Source organism: Hippocampus guttulatus, chromosome 9, assembly GCF_054856545.1.
Source record: "Hippocampus guttulatus isolate MCC_2025c chromosome 9, RoL_Hgut_1.0, whole genome shotgun sequence".
NCBI classification, from domain to species: domain Eukaryota; kingdom Metazoa; phylum Chordata; class Actinopteri; order Syngnathiformes; family Syngnathidae; genus Hippocampus; species Hippocampus guttulatus.
This window is the reverse complement of record NC_141269.1, coordinates 9,843,399-9,864,939: the sequence shown is the minus strand read 5'-3', so window position 1 is coordinate 9,864,939 and position 21,541 is coordinate 9,843,399. Positions and strand designations below refer to the sequence as shown.

Below are 21,541 nucleotides of genomic sequence, written 5' to 3'. Positions count from 1 at the left end.
TGCTCTGTCTCACAATTCTCAAATTTTCCTTTTCCCGTAGCAACGGTCCACTGTAGCTTCCATGATGCACAGGCAGGAGACTGTGGAGTGCCTGAAAAAATTCAACGCCAGGAGGAAACTCAAGGTGAGACGTCTGGCGAGACGGGGTCTTTCTATTCTTGCGACTCCTGTAGCCATCTTTGACTTCTATCTCTATGTCTTTGACCCTCAAGACACCTCTAACACAACATAAAAGTAATGACTCACTTTCTGGGAACCCTCACAGTGGCAGACTACTTTTTCTTGCTGTAAAGATCTAATCAGTCTTCCGGTCTTCTCCCTTCCGACCGTTATCATTGCCTGTCCTTTCTCTCCCTTCCTGTCACTGCAGGGGGCCATACTGACCACTTTGCTGGTCACAAGAAACTTCTCAGGTATGTCTCTTTCAGTGAGCTATTCAAGGCTTAGAAAGAAAGTGGGTTAGCTAACATCTTGGTCGTTACATACCGTACTTAAATGGTCCATATGAGTGATTTCCGACCGCTGAGATGATCAGGTGTGCCACGGGGAATTATCCAGTTTCACTTAATTAGTCCTTCAAAAAGGATATTTTTGTTCATCAATACCAGCATCACGTAGTGACAGGCAGAACAATTCAATGCTCTTCCCGATTGACAGAAAATGTGTTGTTCGATGGTACGATTTTCTCATGTCGGATATATGCCGTAGCTCAGTGAAGGTTGGGAAAGACTGGTCTGTAATGCTCGTGGACCAGCCAGGACAACTATGATCCTGCTAGTGCTAACTAGCGCTAATGATAGTGATGTGCAATGCATTTGATCATTTGGGCACACGCTAAAATATTGATTGTGAGACTTTCATTCTTTGACTTGCTTAGCTTCTAATCATGAAGTTCCTTAGATATTGACAGTTGAACCGCAAAAGAAATTAAAAATGGTATAACATACTCAAAAAATAAGTTTTCCTTTGTTTCAAGCGTCTTTACAAATGCCAAGTTGCGTTTTTTTTTCTTGAGTAGACTGGATGTGTTTTCGATAGTCCGTATCAAATTAATTTCACCTTTGTCCAAATGCAGATTTACTTAGTTGATGATGTTTTTTTTTAAAGTAAATGACACTTTACAACTGTAGAGGCATCCCTGAATAAAACAAACAAAAATATTCCTCATTTGGTCTTAAATTGTCTATGCAGTATTATCTTACTGAAAAGGTGATTAAAGCCTTTGAATCAATAAGTTCCGAACCTAATTTGGAATGCTTGTTTTAGTCTGTTTGTTTTAGTATTTATGTACAAAGATTATCTTGACACCGATATTGAATACATTTTTCTTTGTCATCTCTCCATGAGCTGTACTGTACATCTGTGCCATAACGCATTTCTCTTTTTCATGACATTTCACTTTTTTCCCCCCTCAGTCTTTTGCTTGCATGCGTTCGCTCTCAATTCAACCGTAAAGTGTCATAGCATTTGTGTCCACGTTTTATTCATCATTTTCTTCCCTTTTTTTTTTTCAAATTTCATTCCTTTTGTTTGGATTGTGGTTTCAATTTGAGGTAAGAATTTTTTGGGAAGCAGGAATGTGCCTCATCATTCATTTGTTATATTACTTTTTTTTTCAGCTCGAACAGATAATCCCTTACAGTATGCATGGAGACAAAATGATTGATTGGTACTGCACGCTTGCAAAAAATGCTACTACTCTACACGATTAAAGGAAAATCTTTAGCCGGATATAGCATGCAGTTTTAAGACGCTCTTTCAGCTATGACAAATGTCCCTGCAGAGGATAAGAGCATGCTAATGTGAGTGCAAATCACCAACTTACCACTCCTGCGGGAGTCTTGGAAATCGTCGCTTGCTAAATACACCCACTCCACTCGGCATCCATGTGAGTTAATACCTGGAAGAAAAATAACCTTGTCAAAATGCTTCAAAAGCAAATGCTGTGTTTCGGATTTGAGATTTTGCAGTTGATTTTGTATCCAAGCCCAATGTAGTTGAGATGCTTGCTGCATGTTAGCGAATCCTGACACTCTAGATTGTCGTCGTCTCACTTTTAGAGCTGAAACTTGTTTTCTGTCTTTTGGGCCCACAGCAGCCAAGAGTTTGCTGAACAAAAAGTCAGACGGCGTGAAGGTGAGTGGCTAATACGCCAAGCGGAGCTTTGTTTCATGCATAATTCTGATGGAACGTTTGGTGTCTGAGGAGCATAAAAGGCAATTATTATGCATTGTGCACTTAGCGACATCATCATTCAGGGAAAGTCACGCCAGGCGGCGGGCGATGGTTATTTATTTGCTTGATCTCACAGTGGTGACGCAGACCACATTTGGCTGAGGTACATTTCTTGTAGACCGCCCTTTTCTTTTCTTCTCCTGGTCGCACTCTGGCTGACAAGATTATCACACTGCAATGTCCATTAAGATGGGAGTTGATCCATCATCCACGTGACCTCATTCCATTCCAGCAAAATTGAAACGAATCCTCACACAGTAGGAAAAACGATTTCACCAAAAAGGACGCGTTGACTATATTTTTACCGAATAATAAATATAGATGATTCAAAGATGATTTTTTATTTCATTCTTCAGATCTAACCAACTGGTGGTGCTGATTAGTCATGGATCAGCAAGTAACATTTTTCATGATTTATCTTCTCATGTACTCACTCACAAGTCGATTTGATCAAAGTACAGCGAAACCTTACAGGGTGACATCCTTCCATTAAAGAGACACTCCTTGCCATTATTGGTCCCCTTACATAAATTAAGCCACAAAGAACAATGCATTTGCGCAGTTAATTCTTTCGATGATCACTGTGCTGAAGTCTCGGAGGTTAAATTGAAGTCTCGGGAGATTGCTGGGATCTCATGAGATCTGCGGCAGTTCCAGTGGCCAGTTCAAATTCCAGGATTTGTCCCAGTTTAGATGTTTCACCAAATAGATTTTAGGAAACACACTGAAAGTGATCGATTCGGGACTCATAAGTTAGAGCAGTGACTGTGGCCGGTGATCAGGTTGTATCCAAAAAATGCGAGAGTGCACGTGTGTGTTTGTGTGCGTGTGTATGAGTGTCACATTCCCTCTAAACTGCCCCCTTGCAGGTAAACAACAAAGCAAACACAGCGACCAGTCCTAAAGACACTGGCCCTGCCCCTGCACTGGTATACACACTCACCCACACCCACACCCACACCTTCATCCACAAATGTGTGCATTCCATAAACAACCAAATGTCACCACACTCCTCCCTCACCCTTCTCATTCCCAAGTGTGGATGAAGTACAGGTTCACCTTTGTCCCACATCAATTTTTTTTGTGTTGGCTCTCAGACTTTCTTGTGACCATTTCACTTGAGAACACGCTTAAATGTCCCTTCATTAGGCGCGCACGCACGTTTCGATGAGTCCCGATACATAAACTGTATCTCAAATAGAGAGTCAAAGACTGATTGCGGTATTAATGTAACAGTAGGTGTGATACCTAAAACTGTGAGAGGTGTCATTGCTGTTGGGTGATTGTCTGAAGTATATGAACATATTTACAAATCCTAATTGAAAAAGTTTAATTGTGAAAAAAAATTACAAAAATTGGTCATTTTTGTTTTTATTTATTTTTTTGATTCTTGTCATCTTACTATTGGCCCTAATAATATGTTTTCATATGATTGATTTACATCCTAAAGTCTTCTCGCTGCGATGCGACACAGCCAGCATGAAATGTTGGGAAAGGAATGTCTTAACGACGACGATTGTCATCTCTGTAAATGCGCTGGAGTGACTTTTGATACAGTTCTTGTATCGGACCTCATTTGAATTTCCATTTGTACCTAATGTCGCGGCCGTTTCACTCGCCGGGGTCATTTGATGGGGCGAAGATGTGTAAGTCATGTTTGGGCTATTCCCTGAATGAACTATAAAGCGTTTACGGCTGTGCAACATTTGAATGAGAAAAGCATGCATGTTGGACACTTAAGAAATTCGATCGACTCTCTCTGCCCTTAAATTAGCTTTGATTGGTGTGGTTTTGAAATCTGTAGTGAGTGGCAGCCTCGACCTCAAAAGCACTTTTCTCTGAGAGAATGCCTCTCCCACCCTCTCCATTCATATGCACCGACACACGCATGTCTTAATTCGGGGTCATGTATGCCAATACTCTCTTCATCGGTGTTTGCCTGTGATTCATGACGAGAAGGCATGTTCTGTGAATGCTGCTTTGCGATTGGCGCGTGAGGATTGGCGTCTCCTTGGCTCGGTGTGCTTTCCCCAATGGTTTGCTTCTGTGTCTGTGTCTGTGGCCGTGATTGTTCGAGCGCACGGGGGTCACATGACCGCCGCTCTGCATGACGTCAAAAGACTCCGTGCTCCTAGTTGCTGTCCGCCGATTACACTGAACACGGGGGGCACACATCACTTTCTTGCTCTCTGTTCTTTTCTACGTGTTCAAATACACGCGCGCATGCACACACAAGGATGTTATAATCTAGTGTAATCTGGGTGAGTGATTAGGAGGTCAGAGTTGGCCAGTGGGAGGGATTCTACAAAAACCAAGACATTTGATTCAATAGATGGATAGAATAGATAGACAGAAGACTGCCTTTAACCTTCCTAATCGACTGCTGCTATACTATGAATGCTACTACTACGATTGTAATACAGTAATGGTGGAAAATATAGCATTAGGCAGACCACATCCAACCACAAGTATTATTATGCTATTGAGTTCATGTTTTTTGATAGCTCAAAGGCATGTCTGTGGTGTGATGATGATGATGATGGATGTGGTAATTAAATCACCCATGTTCTCACATGCTCTTTTTAGGAACCTCAGACGACTGTAATCCACAATCCTGTGGATGGAAACAAGGTAAGGTTTTCGCCATTTTTCTTTCCTTTCAAAAACATAATTCGTTTGCCTGATAGCATCATTGCTTGAATTATTTTTGCCTGTTTTGGAAAAACAAGACAAAGCACAATTTCAACAAACAAAAAGCGTCCAGTTGCTTTGATTCAAGTTTTGCGGAGGATCGCGAGTGACTGAAAATCTTCACAGACACAAAGAGGAAAAAAAGAACAACATTTTTATGAAAAACATGACAAGTTAATGCTATTATGCGAACAAAATATCTTATCAAGTGCAAAATGGGACAGTACCTCTTTTATTTGAAATGCTGTTCAACATTTGTGGAGGGGTGGGGGCGATATGACACTTTTATTGTCATCTTATTAACTCTTCTCTCACAAAATGACATTGCGTTCACTTGAACGGCCCCACGTGTCCACCGTTATTGTTAATGAATGCAAATGTTATTGTTAAGGAGTCCATTGAGAGTGCCAACACCACCATCGAAGACGAGGACGTTAAAGGTAGGACAAGTTGTCACTGGTTCACACTTCACACCTACGCTGCGGGGTTATGGCAGCCAGTCAGTAGCCGCGCTGTTCACGTGCCGTTTTCCCACTGCGTGCTTTCCTTTATTTCCTTTTACCATCCAACATGACGGCGCAACGCACCTTGTTTTCCACTTAGCATTGCATTCTTTTCATCGGTCGTGGTTTATGTGAATCACAGATGCAACGACGTCAAATTTGCATACATGCCGCTACTTTTTGTCTCTCCTTCCACATGTTTTGCCAAGAATCTTTTTTTTTCTCCTTTCCCGCATAATCCTTTCTGCCCACACAAACACACCCTGTCCACCCACTCGCTCACCACCCCCATGCAACCTCTTGCAGCCCTTCGTCTGGGCAGCTTAGTGAGCGGTATCTTGAGCTCTAAGAGCCGTTCCTCACAGATGTCTGAGTCAAGGCAGACTCCCACCTACTCATTTCAAAGTAAGTCCCTCTGTTGTGATGTGGTGTGGAGGGAGGATGCACCACCTGGTTCCTCTTGTGTCACCCAGCCGTCTACTGGAAGAAAACTGCTCACGCAAATGTAAAGTGCCTCAAAATCCCATCGTGTTCCTTTGATGATCTGTGTTGAGGTCTCCATTTTCTATGTTGATCTTTTTTTTAAAAAATTGATTTTGATGACTTCCCTTGCTTCAAAGCTTCATTCTTTTGTATTGTTATTAAAGGGGGAAAATGCCTATGCCCTCTGACATACCCTATTCCCCCCTTTCCCTAACATTAATTGTTCCATACGTGCTCACCAAAGTACCGTATATATTAGGGCCCGACCGATTAATCGGCCGGCTGATTAAATCGGCCGATTATGGCCGTTCAAACATCGGCCAAAATCAAATACTTGCAGATTGTTTTTACCTTTACATACTCATTTACAGTGGTTGTGTCATTATTACAAATACATCTATTACACAAACTTATATCCTTATCCATATAAGTACATATAATGTGTTGATGGGTTAAAAAAATACACACATATCTATCTATCTATCTATCTATCTATCTATCTATCTATCTATCTATCTATCTATCTATCTATCTATCTATCTATCTATCTATCTATCTATCTATCTATCTATCTATCTATCTATCTATCTATCTATCTATCTATCTATCTATCTATCTATCTATCTATCTATCTATCTATCTATCTATCTATCTATCTATCTATCTATCTCTCTGTACACACACATATATATCTATATATCTATATATCGATATGTATATATTTTTAATTTGTTGATCAGATTATTCTATGGACCCGTCATTCAAAACAAAGCAAATCTTACAAACAATGCTTAAGAGGTGAACAATACAAGTTGCATGAGGAATTGCCCTGGTTGTCACTTTGTTACACACAACCTAAAGTACAGTTAAAAAAAAGAAAGGAATAAAATAAAGCAGAGAGCAGCATTAATATAGAACTGAAATGTGTTAAACATGACTCACATTATCTACTGGTAACACAAACACATGTATGACAAGGATTCATGCCAATGACTTATTGAATGAAATGCATTGTGCCATGCAACTGAAAAGGATAACCAAAATCTGCGCATCAAGTCAAGTCAAGTACAACTTTATTGTCAAATGTGCTGTATGTGTACAGCACAGATGAAATTTCTTCCCTCTCAAGACAACATAAAACGAGCATCAACTTCAAAAGATCCGTATCGGTCGGGCTCTAGTGTGTATATGCAATATATTCACCTTATAACAAATGCTTTTTTTGTTGCATGAAATAAGTCATGTTTTCAATATCCCCCAGCCTGCACCAATAACACTAAAGGTAATTCAACATGTTCCCTAGTCAAATAGTCATAGTTTGATTTTGTGCATTTCGTTGGGTGAAAGGAATTGTGTGTCATCGTCAATTCCGGACCCCTCTGTGGTTATTAGTCATGGGAGGCTTTCTGCTTTGATACATATACGAGGAACACCAGGGATTTAAAAAAAAAAGGTTCCTAAGTGCCTTCCATTTCTAATAACTTCTAGAGCAGACCATCATCTGAGGCATATTTGATATTAGATTCACTTAGAACCGCATTTGCCCGCTCTCAAGTCATTTCACATCCGTTTAGTGCAGTTATGGTTGTCTTGTGATCTTCTGTTTCAGCTCGCAAACAGGAAATTATCAAAGTCACCGAGCAGTTAATTGAGTCAATCAACAATGGAGACTTTGAGGCCTATGCGTAAGTCATTTTTTTCCAGGCCGTGCAGGGATCATGACTTGTCGAGTGCTCTCGACAGATTCTTTGCTCATTCTTCCGACTTTTCCGCAACAGGAAGATTTGTGATCCCGGTCTGACTTCCTTTGAGCCGGAGGCACTGGGAAATCTGGTGGAAGGACACGACTTCCACCGCTTTTACTTCGAGAATGGTCAGTTCACGAATATAAATGATGATGACCTCTTGGAAGTGCAGTGTAAGCAGCTTGTTCAAGCGGACAAAATGCATTTAGCACATCATCTAAATTAAACAGCCCATTTAAGTCAGAACGGTGAAATATGTTGCAACTAGGTGTTGGCTCAGGAGCGCCAACTCGATGGCCCAACATTCAAACCAAAGAGTAGTCGCCTACAGTATCTGTCTTGGGAGAGAGGTGTGCTAAAATGTGGACTGGTCAACAGGCAATTGCATACTTGTATTGAAAAACAACCGTCCACATTCACATTTCCATCTGTGGGCAATTTAGAGTGCTGAATTAAACTACGGTGCGTGTTTGGCAATTGGGAAAGGAAGTCGCAGTTCCCTGAGATTTGAAAAGTGAAGTGTCATGGGCCAACGCATTTGAACCTTTTCATGCACCCTGCAACCTGATAACATGATAAGCTGTCCACTGTAGTAACCGCTGTCCCTCAACGGGTTCAGTACAATAATGGAAGCATAGTTTGAAAAATAAAAGAATGGATACAATAAGTGTAGCCTATTTTGTAGGCTACATGGTCAGAGTGTATAAAAGTAAATGCCGTTACTTTGTTTTCTCTGTGTCACTATTCATTGTAATCATATCACAGCTGCCGCAGGTATGCTAAGATCTTGGGATCAAAATCCCTAAAGAATTACGACTGTTGCTATAAATGGTGAAATGTCTGCAGCCGAGGTAAAAATAGTTCAGATAAACTGGTTATGTCCCAGAAACCTCATTGGCTTTGCATGCCAACATCAACATCATACCGTACAGAGTTCCTCATTTTTCCCCACATCAAGTTGGCGTTGCTTGTAAGGAACAACCGGTGTTTGGTTTCTCGATGGTGGCAGCTGCATTTGAGATCGGGCTTGCCAATGAAACTATCTCACCATTCATTTGGTTTTATTGGGCAGGACAGATTTGTTTAGCAATTTCCATAGTTTCAAGTGCGTCCCGGCGGATGTTCACTGCTTACATTAACAGGAGAGCTAGTTTACAAAAGCAGAGTCAGTGTTGCCAACTTTTGCAACCCCTCTATGACCTACTTAAAAAAAAAAAAAGACGACTGCATTTAATTCCCACTAAGAAACAAACACCGTATGTTGTTTTTTTTTTTTTTGTACGACAAGAAAGGAGCGCGGTGGTTTTTCACACCAAACCTTTTCAAAGGTCTCATTAGTGTGTGAGCACAAATGTCTATTCGCATTTGAAATGTTGACCTGAGGAATATGCTTAGAAGACGCAAATATTTGTCCTTGCTTCATTTGGACTTGAGAAAAGAACATGAGGGCGCTTGAGAGGTTGCATACGCTATCGGAAAAAGAATCAGTTTAATTAATTAATTTAGCGATTTCTCAATTGAAAACAAAAAAAAAACTGCTTTTATGAAAAAAATTAATGAAATAGAAAGGACTTTTGCAAGTGATCCTAGACTTTTAAACAGTGGTGTACAAGTTTTAACAAAAGGGACCCCCCCCCCCCCCAAGCATAAGCACGTGTTTCTACTGTATAAAAAGAAAAAAGAAAACATTATATTATTTCTGAAGCTGATGGAAGTTGATGCTGGGGGTGGGGGGGGGGGGGATTAGATTTTAAATTTTGTTTGGGGAGAAATAAAGCGAATCCTAAAAGGGTTGAAAAGAAAACAAATATGGTTTGAATTGTCTTATGACACTGTCATTTGCTTTCTGAATAAAATCATAAATTTAATGTTGCGGTGGAGAGAGAGTTATCAGAGATTAAATGTTAAAGCCATGTTGCCGAACTGGAATTTGAGTTTGATCGTTTTTTTTTAATACAGTGTATGTGCTCGTGTGGCGCGCCTATAAGATAGTCATTAAACATTTATTCACGTATTTCTGACATTTGCTCGCATTGCTTGATTTGCAGCCCTGTCTAAAGGGAACAAGCCTGTGCACACCATTCTCTTGAACCCGCACGTTCACCTGATCGGGGAGAACGCGGCGTGCATCGCCTACATTCGCCTGACCCAATACATGGACGGCGGCGGCATGCCGCGCACCATGCAGTCCGAGGAGACCCGCGTGTGGCACCGCCGTGATGGCAAGTGGCAGAACGTCCACTTCCACCGCTCCGGCTCACCCAGCATCCCCTCCCAGTAAGAAACACTCACTGACAATGACAGCACCCAAAAACAGCCGTGGAAAAACCTTGTTTGTGCTGCCCTCCAGTGGCAACTTAGAGTCATGACAATGACTCAGGGTGTGCTCGTCATACACTGTTTTTTAGGATTCTTTGTTTGTTTGTTTGTTTATTGAACATAAAACATATATACAGTAATAATTTGACAGAAAATAAGGTAGATAAAAAAAGTAAAAAGAAAGAAATCAATCTTCATTCAACACAGTTATTATGTTCAAGGGAATAGGAAGAAGTAAAAAACTTATCTAGTCCTACCCCGTTATGTGATTGTATCTAATAAATCATTTTTATATCAATCAGAAAAGAAAAAAGTAAGAAGAAAGAAGTCTCCATTAAGGCTCATACTTTACCCTTAACCGTGATATTTTTACAACTTTTGGTTTGTATCGAGATTATATATATATTGTATGTAAATTGTATGCTGATGTACCTTGCATAATCGATTGAGCCAAGATTGCACTACACACATAATAATTAACTATATATATATTTTGTAATTATCTGAGTTTATTATTTTTCAAGTCTCGGAACAAGGAGTCAAGTCCAGTACAGTACAACTTTATTGTCAAATTATTGTCAGATGCTTCAACGAATGCCTCTTTTACCAGCTCTCCTTCTTGGAAGAATTTATTATTTTTAACCATGACGACACTCACCCTGAATGATGCTTCGGTGGCGGTTTTCGCTTTTGAAGTGAAAAGTGACTGCTGTCCAGACAGCTGGGATTTTAATTCCTCCGCCTTTCTCTTTCTTTGCTGACTGATTGGCAGAAAGCCGTGTCGTATTTTCCGTAAATAGTCCCTAAATTACGCTCCACATTTCTCTTCTTTGATATTGCGATGAAGTACTTCCTGCACTCGTATGTTTGTAAATGCACAACTTGAAACTCTTGCTTTGTATGATTTGCAGTTAATGGAATATCATATGGTGATTAAAGAAAGAACAGCATCCCATCCCATCGTCAGTGTGAGTAGGGCAGTTAAGCCAACCCGTGACGACTGCTCTGCAACCTTTGACCCTCTAAAGACATGGCACAGGACACAAGTATGAATACATTTTACAGTTACGGCATTTAATCAATGGACTTCATTCTTATGAAACCACCTGCGAGTGGCTGCACACAGTATTAGGACATTATGAAATGAGCATATGAGCAACTTTTTTTTGCGTGTTTTTTTTTTAAGATGTTTTGGTATGCATTTGAAATATATCGATTAGAAATCAACTGCTGTAACCTCTCCTGGAAATGAATTGTGTAATTTTAGGTGTATTTCTGTGCGTGTCTCACAAAACAATTGAAAGATCCGAATGTTCAAATTGAGCTTGCTTTAGTTCTGGTGATGTATATAGACATTGTGATCATTGAAGAAAACACTAAACCAATGTTGAAATTGCTATTCTTGCTATCAGAGGAATGACCAGTTTGTCAAATCCGATTTACAAACTATATTTATGTTTGCTATGAGCTATAAGTCATACCGTTTGAATTGTCTGACTTCGACATATAATACTAATTTAAATGTAAAGAAAGCAGAGCTTACACTTTGCATTGGAAATTGTTTGCCTTTATATCAGTGATATAAGAAATACGAGAATGTAGCATATATGTAATATATGAACATCCAAGACTATTGTGTAGTGCATGGGGGTGGTGGTGTGGGGGGGGCGCGGGGGGCTCTTGAGTAAGATTATATGAAACTATAATATCTTCTGTTTGAGTTGTGGACTCACTGACTTGTTTGTTAATGTTGTGCACCAGTCCTGTCCCAAATGTTTCTACTGTCCTCCAGTGTCAAGGAACTGTTGTAAAAAACAAACAAACAAAAAAAAGACCACAGCAAAGTTCATAGCTGCGTATGGAGGGGAAGGGTGGCGATAACAACAACAAAAAAAGCACCTCTTAGTTTTTGTATAAACATGTTTAAGAAGTAAGCTCATTTTTTTCATAATGTTTGTACTTGTGTATTGTATGACTGGACGTATAGGCTTTTCTGTTTTTTTTTCTCCCCCAACGTGTCTCATTGCCAATTGCACAGACATGATGACGAAGAAGACGCCAACTTTAGCATCTTCGCATCAATTGTCAACTTTGCTAAACTCGCATGACAGATTTGAAGGCGGAGTCAGACAACAGATGTGAGGGATGTTTCCCTTGAGCATTACTCGCAGGACACCTGTGTCCTTATCATCTTCTCAATTGATTTGTCGTCCTTTTTTTTTTTTAAATGGCAAAATACAGAAAACCATCCTTTTGATGAAGCGTACGATGTCAATTCAATGCACAGCCCCTTAACTGGTGTGGAACTGTTGCCGGCCTGGCAATGGATTTGGCTTATCATGTTTAAGAAGTCAATAAATCAGCTAAACCGTGTGATTTTGAATGTATTTTTGGTCAATATTTGATGTATATTACATTGAGGGTGTGTTTAAATTGTTCATTCAGTGTTTAGTCAAGGAATCATATTCTGCAGACACACCGAGAGGCATTAAAATATGGGAAAGTGACATGTAGTAATGTGACACCGACTTGTATTGGAATCGTGTTTGTCGTAGTGGAGCAGCAAACAAGAGGAAATCGAAAAGATGAGCACCAAAAGACATGTACGTTGTAGACTTTTATTCTCTATCAGCCATAAACACACTGCAGCCATTTTATTTTTATCTTTTTTGAGATTTGAACAGCAATACATGCCCCTATAGATGTTTATACATATGCATCATATGAGTATATAACTGTCTGCATCACAGAAACGAAGGAGGTGCTGATTTATATTCATTTCTTTTTTTTCAAATTTAATGTACGGTATACCTGTCACAGTGATCTTCCCCAAGTTTTTTTTCCCCTTCTCAAAAGTAAATAGTGAAGTGAAAAAAATATATATGTTTGAGTTCCATACAGTAGCGATACTCTAAGGAGTGGGAATAACGGTTGATTGAAGCTCTCAAACCTTCTTGGTAATTTGAAGTACTATGCATTTGTCCTGCTAAAGAATTAGACAAAAAGTTCGACTTGACTGTCACGCAGCAGGTGCACGAAACGCACGGAACCGTTTCATCCTGACATTCACGGGGTGCAAATACAGGTTGTGTCAAATAAATCTCTAGCTATGCTTTGCGTACACCCTTTCTTTGTCACTCCCAAAAAGGGAACTTTTTTCGCACAATTGCACACTCAACACAGAACGAGCATGTTAATAATAAATAAATAAATACATCAGAACCGACATCACTTTACAATAGCGACATGCGCTATTCTTTTCCAATAAATAGCTTTTGTCACTGGCAAAAAAAAAGGAAAAAAAAAGACAACGCTTTATGCTGTCAGAATTTAGGTGCGCAATGGGAATCCAATGGAGACACTGATGATACAAAAGGCTCATTTAACGACCTTTTTACCTCCTTTTCTTCGATTTTTTTTTAATCTACAAAATATTACACAAAATACCCTTTAAAATAAGACATAAAATGTGTTTGGAAAAAAAAATCTAAAATCAACCAGACGCCAAAGCGATCATGCATGGACCAAAAACATAATAGACCAACAGTACAGTGAAACTTCCTCACACACTCACCCTTCACTCCCAAAAAAAAAAGCCGTGATCAATAATTTAGGATGCAGTGCCAACAAAAGTTTGCTTGAATAAAACAAAAGGATTAGACGCGTGGTGGGGGGGGCGGGGGTGTTGCTAAATGGACAGAACCACTACAAAGCCGGGATCATAATGTTGATTAGTCATGCCTGTCCTACTTCACATGATTGATTAATCATTCCTAGGCTACAGATGTCAGTATAATGTAGATTAGGTTAGATACTATCAGAATGCCCGAAAGACACATTACACATAGACTACATAAAAACACAACAGCAGCAGCGGTAGTAGTTAAATAAATACACGTTTAATCTGACTCTAGCATCGTGTCTTTTCCAAGCCGAGATGATCTCACTAAATCTGGTGGCGAGAGGCAGTGTAGCGTGAATCTTTTTTTTTTTTTTTTTAAGTTCAAGCACCCATTCAGGAGAGTCTTTTTTGGGGTGAAGTCTTCAGTGTGGGCGAGAATTGATTAGCATGTCTTGTTTTTCAGATTTTTTTTTTTGTTGCTCTACCACATAATAAAGACGAAAACATGTTGACACAAAACCTAAAATTGATGAGAAAAGATATTCTTTGGTCACACAAAAAAAAAGGCAAAAGTAAAACCACCAAACCCAACAACGTCAGAACAAAGAAACGAATGAATATGTAACATCACCGAGAGAGGGAAACTGAAAATAATTTCAAATCTTTCAGGACTCGAATGGGAAGACTGTGGTAGCTTTGAGGTGCATGCTGGGATTGCATGTGGCAAATGCATAGGATAATTCGTGGAGCAAGGGAGTGTGTTACACATTCTTTGACTGTTTCGCTTCCTCTTCGTCATCGTCGTCGTCATGGTCCTCCTGGTGTTCTTCATAGTAGTGGTGAAATAACTGGTGCAGATGGTGCTGGAGTTCGTGTGGTTTGGAACCTTTTGTGGGACCATCCGTTTGTTCAAGAAGGACCTGTTTGCGCTGCCCACCTCCCTGCACCACTGTCTGTCTGAGCGTCTGACCTTTACGCATGTGGGCCCTGTACACGGAAAAGACCCAAAAGAGGGAAGAACATTTAAATCCTCCGAAAAATAAAAAAGATTGCATCACCCAAGAAATTGTGGTGGAATGCTGTCATCAGGAAAGGAAACAAGTGAGAACCGGAAGCCTGGTTACTGCATCACAGCACAGCATACTGTGGCAAGCCTTCCACAACATGCAAAGATAGTGTATGGATGACATGAAAGAACTCTGACTGGCCACTAAGTATAAGTGCTACGCTGATGTCCGTGAGGGCCCCTATCCTGCATCAATCAGGTGTGTTGGAGGAAGGGAAACTTGCTGTCTGGCTATACGAAATGAGATTTTGAAAACAATACATTGTCATCCCCCCCCCAACAAAAGCACACTCTGTATGGACGTGTGAGTGTGAGCGTGAGCGCGGATGGTTGTTCGTCTCTGTGTGCCCAGCGATTGGCTGGCAACCAGTTCAGGGTGTCCCCCACCTACTGCCTGAAGACAGCTGGGATAGGCTGCAGCACGCCACGCGGCCCTTGTGAGGATAAAGCGGATTAGAAAATGGATGGAGTCTGGAAAGGGTTACAAAAGCATTCCTGAAACCATTTTGATTGATGGAACCATGAATTCGGCTCTTGACCAGAAAATCCTGAGGGAACATGTCCACGTCAGTTTGTGACCTCAAGCTGAAGTACACTTACAGCAGGACAGCGATCTGAAACACACCAGTAAGTCGACTTCGGAATGACTTGGAAAACCCCCCAAAACAAAACAAAATGGAGATTCTGGAGTGGCCCTGTCGAAGTCTGGACTTAATTAAAGACTGAAATTCTATGGCATTACCTTAAAAAGGCCATGCTCGAAAATCCTCCAGTGTTGCAAAATGAAAGCAATTCTGCAATGAATAATGAGCCAAAAATCTCCAGAGAGATGTGAAAGATCGATCGAAAATGCTTCATTTTAGTTGTTGCTGCTGAGGGTGGTCCAACCAGCTATTAGGTTAAAGCGGCAGGTATCTTTGAATGGCAATTTTTGTCCATAATAAATAAATTTGTTTTTTAAAAAACATTGCTTACTTGGGTTATCTTTTTGTCTGGCATGTCACGCTTTAGCTGCCGGAGAATAAAACAGTTTCTTACACCCCTCAGGAGATCAAGACAGAATTGTTAGTAATCAAGCCACAACACAGCAATCACTACAAACTATACTGAGCAAGTCTGAAAAGGAGAATACGCAAATAAAACCAAACACATGCACTCCAGCTCCCACACACCTCCTGACCACAGTTCCGTCATCTTTGACAGTCTCACTTTCAACCACATAGGGGAGCTCTTCTCTGGTTAAACCACCAATATAACCGAGCGCCTGTTGGCATCGAAGGGAGCAACTGTAATGCAACTGAATTCAATTGATAATTTGTTCAATGGCAGTTTGTTGAAAAGAAATGTGACACGAGTGTGTGTGTGGACAAACCTTGTTAAAGTCCTCTTGGGCTGAGGGGAGGTCAGAAGCCAAAGACAAGTCCCCTTTGTGTGTCACTGTTCTTTTACCCTCTACCACAGTGGTTCTTTCTGCTAGACTGACTTTACGCACCTCAGCAGTTGCTTGTGATGCTGAGAAACCTTCACTTTCAGCAAATGTAACCTAGGCAACAAAACAAAAAGGCAATTCAATGACTCTAATGATATTGTTCTATTATTGTTCATAGAATTTGGCCTACATTACCGATTTGAACTTCACCGACTAATTTAGGGCCATGTCGCACAGCCCTAACAGAGTGCACACACGTACCTCTGTATGGTCTCCCTCGCTCTTTAGAACAGTGCGCTTCACCACTTTCGAGTAACCATCTCCCTCGGCAACACTTATGGATCTCTGAGGGGATCCCTCTATCAAGACCTCCTCCCGCTCCGCACCATCCGAGGAAACACACTTGCGAATAATTTTTCGAGTAACCTGAGAACGGTCAAATATTCACCTTGGAGTCAGAGGGCAATATTGGCAAGTAGCAGTGACAATTTTATGGATCAATGCTCAATGATTCCCCTAAGTTCACATGCACAAAACAGAAGCAAAGTCTTGAAATGTATGCATCTGCAACTCGATAGCTGTGAAAAGGGCATTAAAACGACACTTGCGGCAGCCTAAGATTTCTACACTGCACTCTGTCATTTTCGATTTGCCAAGTCTTTACAGATAATCCTCCTGTACCTTTCTGACGACAATGTGCCCATTTTCATCTTTGTACTTTTCTTCTGTTGTAGTCTGCATAGGAACGTCGGGCATTTCGTCAGCCTGTAAAAGGAAAAAAAAAAGATTTCCAGAATGAAACTTTGATATGAGGATTGTCAAATTTAAAGGCATGTCAAAGACAGGAAACAAACATTCAAGTTGCATTCTCAAGGGAAAAATATGTGTGCAAATGAAGAAATATGTACTGATAAACACAATCTCACACTTTATAACCCATATTTTATCCACCTTGATTAGTCTAAAATTGTTAGACTGACAATTTCAAGTTGACACAGAAAACCTAGTGTGGTTAAAATCACACCCTCCATGCTCCATCCATCCACCGTCAATCATGTTGGGGTGGATACCTGAATGACAACTCTCCTTCGCACAATTCTGGTACTCAAAAATTCATCATCAGAACTTTCAGACATTGAGCCAATCTCTGCGCTGATCTCCTGACCAAGTAGAACAAAATCCATTACGATTAAATCAAAGAACACATCCAAAGGAAATACAAATTTGGAAGCAAGGCAAGCAAGAACAACAAAGTGGTATGGTGCACTTTCCAGAGATTTGTTACATTTCATACCCTGGACAGTACAACATGAGTTTGTTAGGCTGACAAAAAAAATAATAAAACAAAACAAAATAATAATAATAATAAATACATAACATGCTTTGAGTTTGCTTCATGAACTGACAGGAGTTTATGAAAGCTGTGGCTTTGCTCAAATGGTGAGAATGATACATGCAAAGTTCGGACTGGTTCAATGAGAAATCCCAAATAAAACGATGGGTTGTGAAGATTTCGTCCATGTGAAGGTTAGCAGTCATTCCTTTATGAAGTAAATGTAACAGTTAGTTAAGCTCAGCCTTGAGAAAAGTTTGCAAGGCCAGGAGGCTCCACTAAATCTGGCCTTACCCTTGTCAGGGAATTTGTATCATCGTATGCTGTCATTTTGGAGCTGGGCAGTTCACACAAGGTAAATTCTTCAGTAGATGCCTCTGAATGGGATGAGAGATCTGCACTCACGCCTGGTAAACCTTCTTGAACAACAGAAGCATCCTCATAATCTTCACTTCCAGAGGAGAGCAAAAGTGGTCTAGACACAGTTTCTTTCTCTCCCGGGTAACTGAGGTCATCCCAAAGCAGATGCTTATTTGAGCGAGAAGTTAACTCTGGTTCATTAGGCTCAAAGAAATCTGATGCAGCCTGCCTACAGTCAAAGTAAGGCTCCGGATCTGAATATTCAGATGCTGGACCACGTGTACCACTGCAGACAACATCTTGATAGGTAAAGGTGGTTGTGGAGGGAGAGATCGCTGCGGGGATGGTGTGATCCTGATCACAGGTGAATGAAGTCATTGTTGTTTTTGTTTCAACAAAGCTAGGTTGGGAATCAGGTACATTTTCTACTGAAGTGACAGATTGTTCCAGGTGTTGCAAATTAGCTTTTGGGTGCACCTCATCTAAGTAATGATCAGGCTGCATTGGATCCTTAAAAATGACTTGTCTTCTGGAGGTAGCCGTTTTCAGACGATGTACACAAGCCACTGGACTAATCTCATTTGAGGACATCTCAAACTTAGCCGGGGTGGAGCAGGGTATCAGTTCCTCAAAGCTAGACCGTCTCGCAGAAATATCTGTTTCTTGATTCGGCAGATCTGACACTTCTTTGCATAATTCTTGGAGACTCCTCCTTGTTAGTTCTTCTCTTTCACAAGACAGCAAATTTGGTTCTTGTTCTTGACCTTGAACCACATGACTTATCAAATATTCCTCACACACATTACTTGGCAAATTTTTAGGAACTTGGGGGAAAATAGGTGTACCTACATCTGAGATAAAACTCAGTGAGTGCTTCAAAATGTCATGACCTCTTTGGGAATATTCTGCACTTGACAGGTCCTCCGTGGCTGAGATATTAGTTTTCCCACCAGGGGTTGACTGTGTGATTGTTGGATCAAGTGAGAATTCTTCAGTGGCGACTTGGTCAGACATTGGAAGACTTGTAGGCCACGTGATTGATGCATTTATGTTTTCTTTCTCTCGCTGCAGCCTGACACTGAGATTATCTTTGGGACATCCAACTTCAAGTTGAAGACTATTGCATTCATGAATCCGATCACCTTCAGAGATGCTGTCATGGGGTTGTGATAAAGGCGGACAAAGGATGTTTGATCTCAACTCTTCATCTTGAGTCATTTTCATCTCTTGTAGATCTGGCAACAAATATTCCTGTTGTAGGGATACAGAACCTGGTAGAATTGGTGAAGGGTTTGATGATGTGATAATTTCCTCCACACCACTATCTTGAGGTGAGTCTTTGGTCATTGAGCTGGATCCTTCACTTTGGCCAAGGAATATTAGACCTTTTTCCGTGGTTTTTGTTGAGCCAGTTACAGTCGTCAATGAGACCTCAGATTGTGTTTTACTTTGATCAAAAATATCTGCAATGTGTAATGCTACATTTTCAGAGAGTGTGTTTGCATTATAATGCATTGACTGTAAGCTTGTTTCAGAGCACTTGAAATCAGGATCTTTTTGCTCTTTATGCTGGGAAAGATTTATCTTGGAAGATGATGTTGACACCTGCAGGAAATGATGGAATGGGAAAAAAATGCAAATGATTTGTGATTGATGAAAAACGAAAGAGCCGACTGAAACATGCATTTTCTTTTTCAAGGCCATTCCTTTCTCTGATGCAAAAATTCACTTATAGCCCACTAGCATTTTCTGGAGATCAGTGGTATTTTATAACTGTTACTAACTCAAAAAAACCCCATACTTGTGTACAAATCAAACTCATTACATCATTTGATAAGTAAGAGAGAAAATCTCCATTGTCTATTAAGAGTACACTAAATCAGAATATGGCATTGGAAGTCCAATGACATTTTGCAGGGGCAGGGTGGGGGGGGGGCACAAGTGAACTTGTGTCAAAAACCAGATTATGTGTTATGTGAAGGTAGACATGCATCTTTTATGTTTACTGGGAGTCATAGGTTTATGACAGGAGTTCCTACGCCGGTGATGTAAGCCGAATATGGACGCAAGTGAGAAAGTGCTGTTGTCTGTTAGTAACCTACATTTACACATTTTGAATGTCACAATTACAGTAAGTATTTGTATGAAGGAACACCTATAAGCCATAGACAAAAAACAAAAACAAAAAGAATGACAGGCCTGAACAGAGTGCCTTGTTGTACCGCATGTCCAGGAATGGCTTCTAAAGATGGTACTTCTTTTGGTATGGATCCATTCGGGTAGGTACGACTGAACACTGATTCCTTTGAAATCAAACGGTACCATGTTACGGTTCCAAAACGCTTCTTTCTAAGAACTGTGTGGGAGTGGAAGAGTTGGTAATTTTACTTGAACGCTGCACTGCACGCACACCAGCGTAATTACATCATCCCACTTCGTTCTTTGTGTTGTTCATTGCAAAGTACTTAGCTTTGCACTTTGTATTTTATATTTTGCATTAATTATTTTATAATTGCATTAGAAACCTTCAAATCGGGTATGTCGGGACCATCGTAAACCAAGGACCCCTGTAAATGGCAGATGCTCTGTTATAACTTCAGTGCAGAGAGGACCACATTCACAATCAAAATGCTAAGCACATTATCGCATTTACAAAAGCTGGTATTCTACAGTTGAACGGAAATCCCTACGGAACCCAGACAGTGGGGCCATTGTGTGCAATTAGTAAAAGCTTGTGGCAAAAGGCTCATTCCAACAATCAACAGTATACGGCCAAAATTACGAATTATATGAAGCAACACTGCATTCTCTGCATAGCAAGACTTTTGCTGTCTTACCGGCAGAAAGGAACTTTTGTCCATTCTCAGTGACTCGCTTGGCATGTCTTTAAAAAACTCATCGTGGCTGTATGTCATCATGAATGGGGAAAGAGTGTCTGTTCCTTTATGGTCATTCAAAAGTGGTCTCTGTTCCATTGTTTCATTCCTTGTTTGAGATTGTTTGCTGAAGAACTCTGTGACAATGCCAGTGTCACAAATATCCATGTTTTCTTTCACAGATGGCATGTAACTCAACTCTGGCTGGCTATTATTGACAGTTCTGGCATCATTCAGTCGAGGCTTGATGCTGTTTATATTTTTGAAATGACTAGATTCTTGAATAAATTTCTCCTCCCCAAAAGCTGTTAAACATTCAACATTGCTTTGCTCAGAAGTCTTTTCAAAGCCTTCATCAGTTACACCGAACCTGACTGTGTTGCAGACATGTTTCCCCCTGTAGACTGGATCATATATGTGTGCTGTTAATCTCCTGTGGAATGGCTCGTAAAGAAGTCTTTGGTCTTTTTTAACACTTTCATAGATGGGACATTGTTCAGATTTTTTGTGTTTTAAACATTTTACTGAATCAAAAGGTACATGGGTGGATGATATTAAATTACAGTCACTAAATGCCTGGATGGCCATGTTTTGATGAGGTACACTGTCAAAGACAACAAATTTAGGTGAATCTGGTTTGTTGTCATCATGACATGGACCGAAGCACTTTTGATCCAATCCAGATGCATCTGGTGAAACCGATATCGTTTTTGATAACTGATTACATTGAAATGCATCACGTATGTGGACAAAATTATGTGATTGTGAAAATGATTCATAAAATTTACATTCCTGAGAAGAGTGGGATGAACATTTGGGTGAAAAATATGGGAGCAGAGTACATTCTGCAGAATATTTCGGAGGAGTGAATTTGTCAGT

General features: G+C 40.3%; 2 protein-coding genes across 14 annotated transcripts in view; one reads left to right on the top strand and one right to left on the bottom strand.

Annotated features, from left to right (window-relative positions):
• camk2d2 (calcium/calmodulin-dependent protein kinase (CaM kinase) II delta 2) overlaps positions 1–12,349 on the top strand; it is a 32,658-nt gene extending 20,309 nt beyond the window's left edge. Inside the window, exons 11-22 of one of the 13 annotated variants that reach the window (XM_086119323.1) lie at positions 41–124; positions 371–413; positions 2,099–2,136; positions 3,105–3,164; positions 4,822–4,866; positions 5,318–5,366; positions 5,736–5,834; positions 7,174–7,194; positions 7,522–7,597; positions 7,691–7,785; positions 9,706–9,934; positions 10,888–12,349. In XM_086119323.1, coding sequence (XP_085975449.1) covers positions 41–124; positions 371–413; positions 2,099–2,136; positions 3,105–3,164; positions 4,822–4,866; positions 5,318–5,366; positions 5,736–5,834; positions 7,174–7,194; positions 7,522–7,597; positions 7,691–7,785; positions 9,706–9,934; positions 10,888–10,891 — 843 coding nt within the window. In that variant the 3' untranslated portion in view covers positions 10,892–12,349. Of the gene's footprint in view, positions 1–40; positions 125–370; positions 414–2,095; positions 2,137–3,104; positions 3,165–4,821; positions 4,867–5,317; positions 5,367–5,735; positions 5,835–7,173; positions 7,195–7,521; positions 7,598–7,690; positions 7,786–9,705; positions 9,939–10,887 lie in introns of those variants that run through there. The other 12 variants (XM_086119321.1, XM_086119325.1, XM_086119324.1 and 9 more) reach the window with 12 other exon arrangements.
• Positions 12,350–12,580: 231 nt separating this feature from the next.
• The window catches only part of ank2a (ankyrin 2a, neuronal), a 90,264-nt gene continuing 81,303 nt past the window's right edge, over positions 12,581–21,541 (bottom strand). Inside the window, exons 50-56 of the mRNA XM_086119319.1 lie at positions 17,721–19,391; positions 17,164–17,253; positions 16,775–16,858; positions 16,355–16,519; positions 16,037–16,207; positions 15,837–15,928; positions 12,581–14,585 (exon numbers count right to left, since the gene is read on the bottom strand). Of these exons, the coding sequence (XP_085975445.1) occupies positions 14,360–14,585; positions 15,837–15,928; positions 16,037–16,207; positions 16,355–16,519; positions 16,775–16,858; positions 17,164–17,253; positions 17,721–19,391 (2,499 nt within the window). The 3' untranslated portion in view covers positions 12,581–14,359. The remainder of the gene's footprint in view (positions 14,586–15,836; positions 15,929–16,036; positions 16,208–16,354; positions 16,520–16,774; positions 16,859–17,163; positions 17,254–17,720; positions 19,392–21,541) is intronic.